Source organism: Chrysemys picta, unplaced genomic scaffold (genome assembly GCF_011386835.1).
Source record: "Chrysemys picta bellii isolate R12L10 unplaced genomic scaffold, ASM1138683v2 scaf5, whole genome shotgun sequence".
NCBI lineage: Eukaryota > Metazoa > Chordata > Testudines > Emydidae > Chrysemys > Chrysemys picta.
Window position 1 is genome coordinate 37,075 of NW_027052712.1, and position 15,000 is coordinate 52,074.

At 41.1% G+C, this 15,000-nt stretch overlaps 1 protein-coding gene across 1 annotated transcript; it reads left to right on the forward strand.

Moving 5' to 3' along the window:
* Positions 1-773: 773 nt before the first annotated feature.
* LOC135977647 (ryanodine receptor 2-like) lies at positions 774-14,652 on the forward strand. Its single transcript, XM_065578854.1, has 5 exons — positions 774-1,033; positions 1,464-1,551; positions 7,832-7,924; positions 10,981-11,151; positions 14,550-14,652. The coding sequence occupies exons 1-5, from the start codon at positions 858-860 to the stop codon at positions 14,616-14,618; spliced, it is 597 nt and encodes a 198-aa protein (XP_065434926.1). The 5' UTR covers positions 774-857; the 3' UTR covers positions 14,619-14,652.
* The last annotated feature ends 348 nt before the right edge of the window (positions 14,653-15,000 follow it).

A 15,000-nucleotide genomic window follows, 5' to 3' on the forward strand; every position in this document is an offset into this window, starting at 1 on the left:
TGAATTGTAGGTGTTTGTTATCTAAACAAACACTGGCTAAATACTTCCTTAAGGATTATCCTTTGGATGAGTGGATTTGCAGAAAACCCGCCCCAGGATACTTTAAGTTAGGGTGACGAGATAGCAAGTGTGAAAAATCAGGACAGGGAGTGGGGGGTAATAGGTGCCTATATAAGAAAAAGCCCCGCAAAATCGGGACTGTCCCTATAAAATCGGGACATCTGGTCACTCTACTGTAAGTGGCTGAGTGATGGGTGCCTCTCAACATTTTCAGAGGCTCATTTAGTCCAGGTGAGATCCCAAAAGTTCAAATGTGTATTCATAACTTATCCAGGCTTGTGCAAATGCAAAATGGGTCTGGCAATTACTAGAGCAAGCTCCCAGATGAGATTTCCAGTACTTCCTCCTTTCAACCAAGCCAAACAATACTGTGCGAAGGAAGAGCTAGGAGCTCAGGAACGATTTATCCCCCACATACATCACTGCACAACATTTACTTACCTTATGAAACTTTTTAATGCTGAAGTAGATATAAGACAAGTTTCATGGTTTTAAGTGTTTAGCATGGTACTAGCTAATTTGAATCTCTGTTTTCACACTAACAAAATGAACTTGGGATGAAATCTTGGCCCCACTGAAGTCAGTGCAGAGCTCCCATTGACTTTAAATGGGACCAGGATTTCACCCTAGTTCTTTAAAATAAAATAAGGAGTGGGGGCGGGGGGAAGGTAAAGGTTTTGGATTACACTTTGTGGTCAGGTGTTTATTATAGTATTGATTTGCCTTAAATAGTGTTTTCCCAGCCTATCATAAGCAAAGTGAAGCCCCAGCTCTTAAAGACCCACTTCCTGCCACTGATGGATAAATTGAAGAAAAAAGCAGCAATGGTTGTATCAGATGAAGACCATCTAAGAGCAGAAGGCAGAGGTGACATGTCTGAAGCTGAACTGCTTATCCTAGATGAGTTCACCATTTTGGCACGGGACCTCTATGCCTTCTACCCTTTGTTGATTAGATTTGTGGACTATAACAGGTACGTGGAAAAAAACAACGTAGTGAATCCTTTCAAAACCTAGTTACGTTTCTTAATACTTCATTTTCTGTCTTGATTATGTTCTACACTGAATATGAATAACTTTTCTTCACACAATCAATTTTAAAGTGACATTAACAGTACCTTATTGCAGACTTACTGCATTTTTAGGGAAGGGATTTGGAGAAAAATCACAAAAAATAATTTCCCGTTGCATTTTACCTGGTATTATAGGGAAACTGTATTCAGATGTTGAAGTAGGGCATCAAAAGGCCACTCTAACATAAATTAAAACACATGCACGTAGTTCTGCTTTTTTCCTGGTGATATCCTGTTAAAAATTGATTTAAAAGCAAAATGTTAAAATTGCATTATCCAAACCAGAAAGGATCATTGCCAAGATTTTCTCCTTCTTGTTACCTAATTTTAGGGCAAAATGGCTGAAAGAACCCAACCCAGAAGCAGAGGAACTGTTCCGCATGGTGGCTGAGGTATTCATTTACTGGTCAAAATCCCATGTAAGTAAATTCTTACAATTTTTATTTTACTGTGGTTTTCTTGGAAGATGGGTCAGTTATTTAACTAAAAGCAATGCCCATCCCTTGAGAAGGAGGTGCAAGTGGTGCATTGCCCCCCGCCCAGGTAAATTTCCTTTTTTTCTTTAACAGTATTCTGATTGCTTTAACCGTATGACACAAAAAGGATAGATATATACTGCAATGCAGTATAGCTCTACTGATGCATCAGTCAAACAGTAAATCAATTATATTGGATCATACAGGTGGGTGTGTCGTTCAAGCAAAACTGGTTGTGGGGGGACCATCATGGGATAATTTGTCACAATCCTACAATGTGTGGGGAAGCCAATTCTGATTGCATTACTTGAGGTTTCCTTTTGCAATGTTCCAAGATGGACTCAAACACAGTTTATCCTCCTTGCTTATAAATCACCATTGACACTTTTTTTCTGGCTATGAGGATGGATCATACTTTCTCTGTTCAGGCTGGCATTATTTTCTCCCCATTAATCAGATAAAAGTGCTTCATCATGAGGAGTTTGCCATCCTCTTTTTCTTGTAAGATGCTAAACATGTTATTGCTTGTAGCCAGTCTCTTCCACTTGAGAGCTGCGAGGCCTACAAGCAGTCCTAATTTGGGTCTCTGGTTTGCTACCAGTAATGATCTTTGAATGGTTGCATGAGAAAACATACATAATGATGGAGAGGGGTCTGTGGACAAGGAGGTGTGTATGGCTGTTAATTTCCTGCCACTCCTGAAGTTCTGTGAAGTTGAAGAAATACAGTGATGTCTTGTAGTTCTATGACTATATGTATTTCTTCACGAGAACTCGTATTTCTTTCATAAGGCTCTTGTACAGATGGTCATTACTGAGTTCTTGCCACCAGCCTTATATTTTTATTTCCCCCTGCACTCCTTTCTTTGTCTGAATATGTAGCTAATCAGTTAGTATAAATTGATGCAACTCACCATGAAATTGTAAAATCTATCCACCATAGCTGGATATCTGGCCTCCTTCAATCTATAGGCATGGTTGTGATACAACGTATGTAATAGAAGAGTCTTCAGTGAGACTGGCAGACTTGAAATCTAGAAGTTCTTTGAAGAGAATGTGTAACTTTACTTCCACTGACTTAACGCTGCATTGCAGATTTCTGTTTCTTTAACAGAATTCAAAGGAAAGCATTTCACTTATTTTGCCATTTCAGTAACTGCTCTGCATGAGAAGGTGTCTCACTGAAGCCAATGGGAGTTCTGTGCACAGAGCAGACAGACAAATAGCTCAGCATGTTTTAAATCAGGGTTATGCTCTGAAAAGTAACTTTAAAAGAAGTCCTGGCATTCCATGTTTGCCTCTTGGGGCATGTCTGCACTGCAGCTAGACACCCGCGGCTGGCCTGTGCCAGCTGAGTTGGGCTTGCAAGGCTCAGGTGGCGGGGCTGTTTAATTGCCATATCGGTGTCTGGGCTCGGGCTGGAGCTTGGGCTCTAGGACCCTGTAAGGTTGGAGGGTTCCAGAGCTCAGACTGCAGCTTGAGCTGGAACGTCTACACTGCAATTAAACAGCCCTGAAGTCCAAGCCATGTGAGCCCGAGCCAGCTGCCACAGGCCAGCCATGGGTGTCTAACTGCAGTATAGACATACCCTTGGTGACTTCTAGCTGAGATTCACTAAATTGCAAGTTAGGGGATTTCCTCTTAATGCCATTCCTGTAAAACGTGTCCTGGGATCTCAACCTGGGTTTTTTCTGGCTTGTACACCAGCACCAGCAACAAAGATTGTGCATTAAGAATTAAGCTATGAACTTCACTGATGATATGTGCTTTAGAATAGAACACAGCTCACGATGTGTGCAAGAGTAAAAAGCAGTAAAATTACTAAAAGAAAACTGCCAATAAAATAAGATGAGACTAAACACTCACAGGGAATAGGCGAGTGAAGAAGTGTCATCTTTATGTAGTTGCATTTCCCTCTATAACCACAGTCCTGCAAGTCTGAGGGTAAGTCTACACTTACCTCTGGGTCCAGCGGTAATCAATCGATCTTCTGGGATCGATTTATTGCGTCTTGTCTAGACGCGATAAATCGATCCCGGATCGATCCCGGAAGTGCTCGCCATTGACGCCGGTACTCCAGCTCGGCGAGAGGAGTACGTGGCATCGACGGGGGAGCCTGCCTGCCGCGTCTGGACCTGCGGTAAGTTCGAACTAAGGTACTTCGAATTCAGCTACGTTATTAATGTAGCTGAATTTGCGTACCTTAGTTGGAAGTGGGGGGTTAATGTGGACCAGGCCTTAGTGATAGTATTTTACTATTTCTGTACTTAGAGGTATTTTAACTAACATTATCTGTGAAGCCCACCAGGCACAGCCTAAATACCTGTTCAACAATTAGGCGCTGAGTCAGCGAAACATATAAGTATGTTAATAACTTTAAACACGCCTGTTAAAAGGGATTGCTCACACGCTTAAACTTACACACATATTTAAGTGCTTTGCTGGATCAGGATTTTAGATAGAGGTACTCTAGTGATGCTCACTGTAGAAAAACCTAAGATAGACAGAATTACCAGTATGATAATATGTAGGCAATTATTTTTTATCTAATTGTGATACTATTTGCATTTTATGCCATTCCACTATGTAAATGTGAGGCAACAATCCTTTATCTAATATAATTCATATTTGAAATGGAAACCGGATAAGTTTACGCTTTATTGTAATCTGTCAGAGTTTTCAAATGTAAAGGCTTTTGATTGAGTTTAGAAAGTTTGTTTGCCTGCAGGTAAGCAGTGGAGTATGGCAAAGTCATTGCCATCAGTAATTGATTTTATGCCTTGGAGGTTTGCATCAAAGTTTAGCTAGGTTAGCTTGTTATTTTATTATGTGGCAAATCATTTAAGGTGTGCAAACTGAACAGCATATTTTGTAAAATCTTTTTATTTTCAACTACAATATTTGATGTAAAACGAACAAAAATAGCTAAGGTAAAATATATAGAAGTTTTGCTATGGTATTTTATAGTGCTTAATCAAGGCTACATGATTTTTTCAATATAAACACTTTCTAATATTTGAATTCAATACATGTGCAATTACTAGAATTGGTTGGGAAATTTTCAATGAAAACATTTTTTTGTTGGAAAATGCTAATTTGTAAAAACTGAAATTTTCACAAAGATGCGTGTTCTGAATCAAGAACAGAAGGGACTTGAACCTGGGTGTCTGATATTTCAGAGTTGTGCCATAATCACTGGGCTACCAAATATTCTTCTTTCTTGCTCTGTTTTTCCAAAGGGTCTTGGTGTTGTCCTGGTGTAGAACAAAAGCAAATATTGAAACCTGAAAAGTTTTCACAAAATACTCCTGTTTTCCAGCCAGCCCTAGTAATAACATTGTATTTTTATATCTACATAGTTCAAATCTGTCATATCATTAGAGCTTAGAGAATAAAGAGAACAATTTTGTGAATACTCACACGAACTTTAAAATGAGTTTACTTTGGCTGTGCTTGCATCCATTTTTGTGCTCACTTCCTTTGATTGTTTGAGTGATCAAGTTTCACTCTCCTGAATGCTCACAGAGTGAATTTGGAAGCTTACATACTCTATCATTCACACTAATAGTGTGAGATTGCCTCCCCGTTGTACAAAATACTATCCAATGTTCCAAATATCCCTCACTAGAGTCATGGCACAGAGTTAATTAAATAAGTTGGATAAAGATCTGATGGCAACCTACACAGCTTGGACCATGTATACATATGCATTTATTTAGTAAACACAATGACTTTGTGTGAAAGTCACAAGACAAAATTAAATTTAATTTCGGCACTCGGGTTATATATTTTACAGTAATCAGACTTTTTTGGCAGGATGTTTGGAGCCAAACTTAGTGTTGGCAAGAGTAGAAAGTGTTTAGTTTTCTAAAACTCCTTAATCCTGTTTATATGATGCCTCTCTATCAACTGATACCTCTACAGGAGATTAAAAGACAAAGTGGCTTTCTTAAACCTTCCAAATTATAAAAATTACGCTAGTTCAGCCAGAGGACAGAAGTAAAACCATGTGGTTTATGTCAAGGGTTCTAGACCTTTTTCTCTCTGAGGCCCCCCTTGACATGCTATAAAAATTCCAGGGCCCAGTGGGGGGGGGGGAACCTCAGGGCAGGGGCCTTGGGCATAGGCGTAGTTTGACTTCTGTTTTGGGAGGGCAGGGGCCAGTGGGGCTCGAGCCACTTCCGCATGGTGCGGTCCAGGGTGGGAGCGCCACCTCCACCCCCTGACTCACCTCATCAGGCCACCCAGCCTTTCTGGGTTGGGGGTGGGGGGAGATAAGCAAAAATTATAACTCAAAGTTGGGGGGCTTAGCTTAGAAAGTTTGAAAACAGCTTAGGGTGCAGGGATGGGGTAGCTAGGGGCTGTGTGCAGGCATGGGGGTAGCATACGGTGCAGGGTCGGGGTAGCTAGGAGTTGTGTACACATCGGGTAGCTGTGGCTAAGTTCCCTGTAAGCTGCATGGCCGCACAGCAGCCTATTTAGCGCCGCACAGGCACTTAGGGAATCCGCCCGGGGACCTGCCGGGGGAGGAGTGCCCCTCCTCTGACCCCAACGCACCCTGCAGCCTGGAGCGGCCCCGGACCCAGCTGCAGCTGGGTCGGGCCCAGGCGCAGCCCATCCGGCCCTCCCCCGGCCCGGACCTGGTGGGTCCTATCCTGCAGCCCCAACCCTCTGCCCCAGCCCTAAGCCTCCTCCCATAAGAACCCCTCAGCCCCACCCCCGCCACATGAATTTTATGTGCACCAATATGAAGGTGACTTGTCACACATCACCTCCATATTGGTACACATAACAAAATTCATTGTGCACATGGGTGGGAAAAATTAGAGGGAACACTGGCTGTGGGTGCAGAGAGGAGGTAGCTAGGTGCTGTGTGCGGGCAGGGGGGTAGTTCAGGGGGCAGGGAGGGGGGTAGCTAGGGGCTGTGTGGAGGGAGGGCTCTCCTGCGGTCCCTGTTCCTGGAGGGGTCTGCCAGCCACAGAGCCGGGTCTCCCCACCTGGGTGGCTCTTACCGGCTGCCTTTGCAGGAGCAAATGGGGCTGAGAGCTGAGGAGCAGCTTCAACCTGGAGCACCAGCAGGAGAAAAGGGAACGCTGCTGTTGCCTGCTCCATGGCAGCAGCCAGAGCAGCAGCTGTCCCGCACTACCTGGCTCCGGCTTCCCACCTCCGACATGGCCAGGGGGCGGAGAGAGGCGATCAGGTGGGGGGGAGAGGTGTGGAGCTGCCCCCGGGACTGCCGTGCTCTTGCGCTGCAGTTTGGGGAGAGGGCAATGCCCTCCATGTTCCCAATTCTGCCCATGGGCTCAGGGCTTATGCCCCACAGGGAGCACCAGGGCTTGGGGATTCAGCCCAGCGCCTACCAGCTTCAGCCCTGTGTCGGTCGCCAGGAATCGGGGACTGGGTTTCAGCTGCAGGGCCCTGCAGCCTCCTTGAAAGGGCTCGCGGATCCCGGTTGAGAACTGCTGGTTTATGTGATTCATCACAACTAACAGCTGGAATTTCAAATATCCACAGTGGGTTGTTGTTCACAATGAAAAGTGCATTTAAAAAACAACCACCACCAAAAAACAGAATTTGTCAGTTCAAGAAGCTGGTAATGGCAGTCTTATTGCATATGTGAAAAGGGACAAGTTCAAGTTCAGTGAGTCATGTTATTGAAATATTGTGCTCAGATGTAAATGTTAATATCATGTTGGAAATTATATTTACTTAGGTGTTAGAGAAAAAATATTGAAATTAAAGCTCACTTCAGATATAAAAATGCTCACTTCATTTATACAAATTAATTATATTGCACAATCAGATTCTTCTGCACAACAATAGTTTCTGAAGAGCTTTCTAAGCACTGTGGCTAAAATTTCAATCGTATCTTTTGACATCATTCGCTCCTAGTAGTTCTTTGCTTTCCTTCTCTTTTCCCTAGTAGATTTTCAAAGATGCACCAGACCCTTCCGAGAATAAAAATACATCTCTTTCATTTAAAAGGGGATGTCTGTTTGTAGATCCACTTTATGTTCAGAGTGGATAAAAATCTGAGATTTGTGCAATGTAAATAATGCCAGAATTTAACACATTCTCAAGAATCCATTAAAAACGTAGAGACTGTAACTTTGTGGAATCTACAGAGTTCCAGTGAACCCATATTTATCATTTAAGACTTGTATGGACAGATTTCTCACATGTAATAAGTGCTTTTAACTGAAATCTCCTTTCTAACATTTCAGAATTTCAAAAGGGAAGAGCAGAATTTTGTGGTACAGAATGAAATCAACAACATGTCTTTCCTTATTACTGACACCAAATCCAAGATGTCTAAGGTACAATAAGCTGCAAAATTTAAATATTGTTATCCCATCTTGCTTTCTCTCCTCTTAGTGTTTTAGCTTTGTAGATTTTAATGGCAAGTGTCCGCATTTATAACCCCTTAAATTCAATGTTCCTGCCATTTATGATGGTCCTTCCAGTAGTGATGAAGATGCACTGTGCTGCTGCTATTTGCTTTGGCTAGAGTGGATGGAAATATCAGGTGTGCTTAAAGGCCATGTGATTATTATATCACTGGCTGCACATACCACAGTAGTTGATCCATCTTCTTTACTGGTGTTGGACCTAATCCTTAATTGTTTTGCACTTCAACATCCCATGGAAGTCCACACGAGTTTTGGGTAGGCAAACAATGCAGGATCTGGCCACTGGTGCATGATGGAATGCAATTGTGCCTACTACAGTGGGCAAAGTGTGTGTGTGTGTGTGTGTTCCATTTCTAGAGTTATTCCCCACTATAATTACAGGGAATATCTGTAGTTACTAGGATGAAGGTAAGAGAGAGCAGGCATTTCAGCTGGCCACAGCTTGGAGCAGCCAGACTCGGTGTGGGGAGGGGAGAGAGGGAGATTTAGAAAGATGGTATAATGCCTCCTTACCTTCCCCAGCCCTTGAGTCCTGTGCTGAGCAGAACTCAGAGAGACTCTTTGTCCCTAGCATAAAGGACATAATCCCTCATCCTTAAAGGCATAAGCAAATCACTAACTAGGGGGATCAGGAAAATCAGCTCATGGTGCAGGAGATAGAGATTTTTCCAGGGCCAGTTCAAGGCTGTGGAATGAATTCCCACAAACATCCCAGCTTTCTGGTCCAAGTGCAAGGTTCACTACTTTGACATGGTCCTCAATAAAAAACATCTACAATACAGTAGACATCACATTTTTTAAAAAAATATTTAAACACTCCTCCCCATCAAATAAAACCTCACATAATTTTCCCGAGAGAGAAAATACGGGGAAGACAGAAAGCGTCACATATGACAAATGCTAGTCACATCACTTAATGTACTTCTGCAAGGTGCTGAGATACAACAGTGAGGAGGGCTGCATCAGAACCTGAACAGAGAATAGAAACAACATTTTTAACTTAACTTTTCATTTAACTTCCCCTTTCCTCCCTGTAGGTTGTTACATATTTATCCTTTCCTTGGATTCTAGCATTTTTTGTTCAAGCATCTAATATTTGCCAACGTCAGAAACAGGACTCCAGAGTAGATGGACCGCTAGTCTAATCCAGTATGGCAATTGCATGATCCCCTGTTTTCCTATGCCTCTTAGTGATCTTCCTTCATCTTCTCTCCTCACTCAATCAGATAAAATGTCCAAATACCCTGTCTTCTCTGGAGAAATGCTGATAGTGTGCCCTCTATCACCTCTCCATGACAGCATGTGCATCTACTTTCTTGGGTCAGTCAGATCTCCTTGGACACACAGTCAATATATTTTAAAACCCAGTTCCTGTTTCCAGGATATTTTACATACTTTGTCCTCTTGTCTCCCATTATCAGTATGTGTTAATGCCCCTTAATTAGTAAGGTAGAAATATTAGACTGTTATTGTCTAATTGTTAAGCATAACTCTACAGTTTTATCCTGTATTTTATAGTTTTTCTTATAACAGAAAAACTTAGTGTATGTGAACAAGTTTTCCCAGAAATTGTGTCAATTTCTGATCTCAGTCGTACCCATGCCACCCCATTGATTACGTTGTGGTCAAACATGTAAATGTGAATGGGTTCTCTCAGTTACAGCAGAGTTAAATTGCTATGGAAGTGTCAGAAGTTTCTAAATGTACCAGTATACTCTGAGTACATGAAACTGGATGCACAGCTTTTCATCTATCAACCCCGATTCAGACAAGGCATTATTTTGATGAAACAGTATATTTTATTCTCCATTTCCTTTTTAGTCACTTAAATACGTGTCACTTCAAAGGGTTCTTTTTGAAAAAGCTGCATATCAACTAGTAAACATTGAATTTAATTAATCAAGTTGTATTTTTCACATATATATAGTCAAACATTTCATACAATCGCTTATTTTTCACCCATTAGCTTATTTTTTCATGTATCCCTTTGTGTGTTTGTCTTCAAACAGGAGAAAACTATTGAATGTGGTCTTTTGAAATGCACATGATTCTTTGAAATTCCAGACAGCTAAACAATCCAGCTTCTATGACCTACTAATTGCATATGTCCTTGCTGTTTCCTACATGGCAAAATCTCATCAAACAAAAGCCAATCACAACTCCACTTTTTGATTTCTAATTAAAATAATACTCAGCATTTATATAACACTTTACATACTCGAAGCATGAAATGAATGTTAATGAATTCATTTTGAAAACGCCCCCGTGCTGAGGAAGGCCACGTTCTGGTCTCCTTTACACTGATGTAGACTGAAGTAAGTCCTTTGAGACAGCGTGTAAACCGGTGGCAGAACTGGCACTGGAATGTCTGATTCTCAATACTGTGTTCAGTCCAGAAGACAATGCTATGTTTATGAAGAAATGTGCTTATGATTTTTAGTGTTCAGTTCAGAAAATTCTGCCGCAGCTACTTTAATTTTTTCCATGGTTCCATCCGACACTTTTGTTTACTGTCACCACTTTTTCAGCCAGAACTCAGTGGTGGTCTAAACTATGGTGATTCCCCTACAAAATATTTAAACAAACAGCAACAAAAACAGAGAAGGCAGGACTCAGAGACTGGAACTTGGAAATGTCACATGTTTGCAAAGAGGAAAGACATAAAAGGACTATTGACAAGTCTCTTGAAGAACGGCGTCCAGTCACATATAGGAAGGGAGACAAGAGTGTAGGATCAAGTCAAAAGACAGTTGTTCTAGGAAGTATTCATGTTTATGAAGTATTTGCATGAAACAAAAGACAGTGTAGCATAGTGAGCAATACCTTTGGATGAGGATGGAGCTGGATAGGTGGTAATGAAATTGTCAGAACGAGGCAACAGTAGAAAAATGTAAATTAAAATGTCATTGCAGGAGTAAATATTTAATAATAATAATAGAGTATTTGTTTGTTATATGCTCTAGGGAGCTGTTTCCGATCAGGAGAGAAAGAAAATGAAGCGAAAAGGGGACCGGTATTCTGTACAGACATCTCTCATTGTAGCAGCACTGAAGAGATTACTACCTATTGGTCTAAATATTTGTGCACCCGGAGACCAAGAGTTAATTGCACTGGCCAAAAACAGATTCAGCATGGTAGGTCCTCTTCATGTGTGTGTTTGTTTTTTTTCCTAGATCTGGGGCAGTGGAAAAGTGACATAACACTATTCCTCTAACAGAGTCCTGTGAGATTTCCCTGCTTTTCCTTGGTTTAATCCCCTCTACCCTCAGGGCCTGACTCCAATGCCCATTGAGTCTTTTGATTGACCACAGTGAGGTTTGGATCAGGCCCTAGTGATCATGCTTAAAAGGATTAGATGGAACTTAATTTAGAGGACTATGAAAGCATTCCAGAACTGATCGGTAAGAAATGTGAGACATTCTCAAACTCTTTTCTTGGGGCTGAATAGAGAGAGTTCTGTCTTTGCAACCCTGCAGACAAAAGAGTAAGAAATTATGACTAAGATTAAATGCAAAGCATTAAAACCTGTTCTGTCTTTAACATATTTTTTATTATTTTAATGTTGATTTGTGGACATAATTGTAAGGATTACCAGTGATAACTGAGTAGTGTACAATACAGTCTTATGTAAAAAACTATCATGGATGAACACCATGGTTATTTATTTACACCACTTAATTTTATTTTGATTTGCTGAAAAAAATGTTTTTTGGATATATTGCTTTTTTAAGTGTATTTTTTCTAGCTTAGGGTTAGGGTTATTTCTCTTGTTTGATTTTTTTTCATGAAAAATTGCCAGTAATAGATATTAACAAATTTTCATTAGTTAGAAATACAGATAGAAACTATAAATACACTAACATAACCAATTCCCAAACACAGTACTACTTTCACCACTCCCAGACCACTCCCAATTGGTTACATAGTTTTATATTCACCTAGAGGTTTCACTGTCATACAGATGGTACTTCTAGGAATGATTCCACAGTCAAGTAGCTTTGTTTGGCAGTATGATCACAATTTAGTGAAGCTACAATGCTTTTATGTCATTCAGACAGCTATGCTGTTTAAAAATGACAGGTTTTTAATGAGGGGAAGGGAACTCAAGTCTGAGAAGACCCTCCTCCTCCGTTTAGTGGTGAGTGAGCAACAAAGAGTTCCATATGTTACCATTCATTACACCGATTTGGACAAAAGTTTCCAGACTCTATTTATGATGATGATTTTAATGCAAATTATTGTGCAGCAGGCTGAATGACTATGGGTAGATATCAATGTAGCTGCAGATATAAATGATGGCGTCTAGACCTACTCCCAGAGAGCTAGAATGTTGTCAGCCATGCCCAGATACCTAAGAGGTAGGCCCCGGGAGCCTTACCTCAATTTTCAGTTGCACTTGATGCAGGGTCCAGACACAAACCCGGTCTTTCCACTCCTGGTGTGTAAAAAATTAAGAGGAGAGGGGACCAATGTGGACAGTGGTGCTAGACACCCCAAAGAGAGTAGCGACAAGGAGGGTCCAATGCCTCTCCTTTCTCCACACTGACAAGAACAGCTGGGTCTGTGCAGATGTAAAGAAAGCATACACCAGTGAAAGGGTGTATGTAGGGGCCACCTTATGCTCTTGCTTTCCAAATTCTTGCAGTTATTGTACCAGTCTCCAACAAAATATGTTCAGGAGCTGCAGCTGGTATGCAACTCCCTTTAAGTCACTGCCAACATTAGAGAAGGGTGAAAGTCATAATCTTGCCCAGTGTTTGAACAACACATCATCAAAATAATGCTTTACATTTATACAGTGCTTTTCATCTGAGGATATCGAAGTACTTGATATGAATAACACTTAACCTTCACCACCTGCCCGCTGGATAGGCAGATATTGTTATCCCCAGTGTACAGTTTGTTAAACTGAGATACATAGTGGCTGTCAGTTGCGTAGGTCAGCACAGTTGAGTTGGGAATAGAATCCTGGAGTTCTGACCCCATCTTAATCCCTAGAGAATGCTCCTTAACATGATATGCATAGCCTAGAACATCCCTGTTTGACAGAAGTAATTGCTTTATTTAAAAACAATGAGGAGTCCTTGTGGCACCCTAGAGACTAACAAATTTATTTGGGCATAAGCTTTCATAGGCTAGAGTCCACTTCATCAGATGCATGAAGTGAAAAATACAGAAGCAGACATAAATACATGAAAGGATGTGGGTTGCTTTACCAAGTCTGAGGTCAGTCTAACACGATAAATCAATTAACAGCAGGATACCAACAGAGGGAAAATAACTTTTGAAGTGGTAAGAGAGTGGCCCATTACAGACAGTTGACAAGAAAGTGTGAGTAACAGTAGGGAGAAATTAGTATTGGGGAAATTAAGGTTAGGTTTTGTAATGACCCAACCATTCCCAGTCTTTATTCAGGTCTAATTTGACCACATCCAGTCTGCAAATTAATTCCAGTTCTGCAGTTTCACATTGGAGTCTGTTTTTGAAGTTTCTTTGTTGAAGAATTGCCATGTTTAGGTCTGTTATTGAGTGACCAGAGAGATTGAAGTGTTCTCCTACTGGTTTTTGAATGTTATGATTCCTGATGTCAGATTTGTGTCCATTTATTCTTTTGCGTAGAGACTGTCCGGTCTGGCCAATGTACATGGCAGAGGGGCATTGCTGGCACATGATGACATATATCACATTGGTAGATGTGTAGGTGAACAAGCCCCAGATGGTGTGGCTGATGTGGTTAGGTCCTATGATGGTGTCCCTTGAATAGATATTTAGACAGAGTTGGCACTGGGATTTGTAGCAGGGTTTGGTTCCTGGGTTGGTGTTTTTGTTGTGTGGTGTGTAGTTGCTGGTGAGTATTTGTTTCATGTTGGGGGACTGTCTGTAGGCGAGGACTGGCCTGTCTCCCAAGGTCTGTGAGAGTGAGGGATCATCCTTCAGGATAGGTTGTAGATCCTTGATGATGCGCTGGAGAGGTTTTAGTTGGAGGCTGTAAGTGATGGCTAGTGGTGTTCTGTTACTTTCTTTGTTGGTCTGCCTTGTAGTAGGTGACTTCTTGGCACCCTTCTGGCTCTGTCAGTCTGTTTCTTCACTTCACCAGGTGGGTATTGCAGTTTTAAGAATGCTTGATAAAGATTCTGTAGGTGTTTGTCTCTGTCTGAGGAATTGGAGCAAATGCAGTTGTATCTTAGAGCTTGGCTGTAAACAATGGATCATGTGATGTGATCTGGATGAAAGCTGGAGGCATGTTGGTAAGTATATCTTGTTAGACTGACCTCACACTTGGTAAAACAACACCCATCCTTTCATGTATTTATACCTGCTCCTGTATTTTTCACTTTATGCATCTGATGAAGTGGGCTCTAGCCCACAAAAGCTTATGCCCAAATAAATTTGTTAGTTTCTAAGGTGCTACAAGGACTAATCGTTTTTTTTTTTGCTGATACAGACTAACACAGCTACCACTCTGAAACCTGCTTTATTTAAGTACATGTTCTGTATGATGTATGTGATACAATGTATTTTTCCTTCACAGAAAGACACTGAGGATGAAGTTAGGGATATTATCCACAGTAATCTTCATCTGCAGGGCAAGGTAATTTAAATGCAATATTTAAGTATGCTCTTTTTCTTTTTTCATAAAACTAACAGGAACCCTTCAGTTGTTCAAGACCAGCCAATGTGTATTTAGAATACCCTTTCTCTGGGCTGTCCAGTGTCTCAGCTTTATCTGATGTTGCCTACATATTACTCCTAATTAAGCACCCAAAAATCCAGCTAGTTTGCTCAGAGACTATTTGCAAATGTTCTGCGAGAAATTCAGATTAGTTGGTAGCTGCTACATTTATATTAACAGTATGTATCTGGTATATAATAATGCATGGCCCTTTAGGGTGACTCTCTTATTTCATCACACTGACACCTTAAATCACTGGTTTTCTACTCTTTTTGATTTGCAGACCCCTAAAACATTTCAAATGGAGGTG

Excerpts from the sequence above, each read along its gene's own strand:
- LOC135977647 (XM_065578854.1), top strand. The coding sequence starts at position 858 with ATGGATAAATTGAAGAAAAAAGCAGCAATGGTTGTATCAGATGAAGAC. Across the intron at positions 7,925-10,980 it reads CCAAATCCAAGATGTCTAAG|GGAGCTGTTTCCGATCAGGA; the intron begins GTACAATAAGCT and ends TATATGCTCTAG. Across the intron at positions 11,152-14,549 it reads CCAAAAACAGATTCAGCATG|AAAGACACTGAGGATGAAGT; the intron begins GTAGGTCCTCTT and ends TTTCCTTCACAG.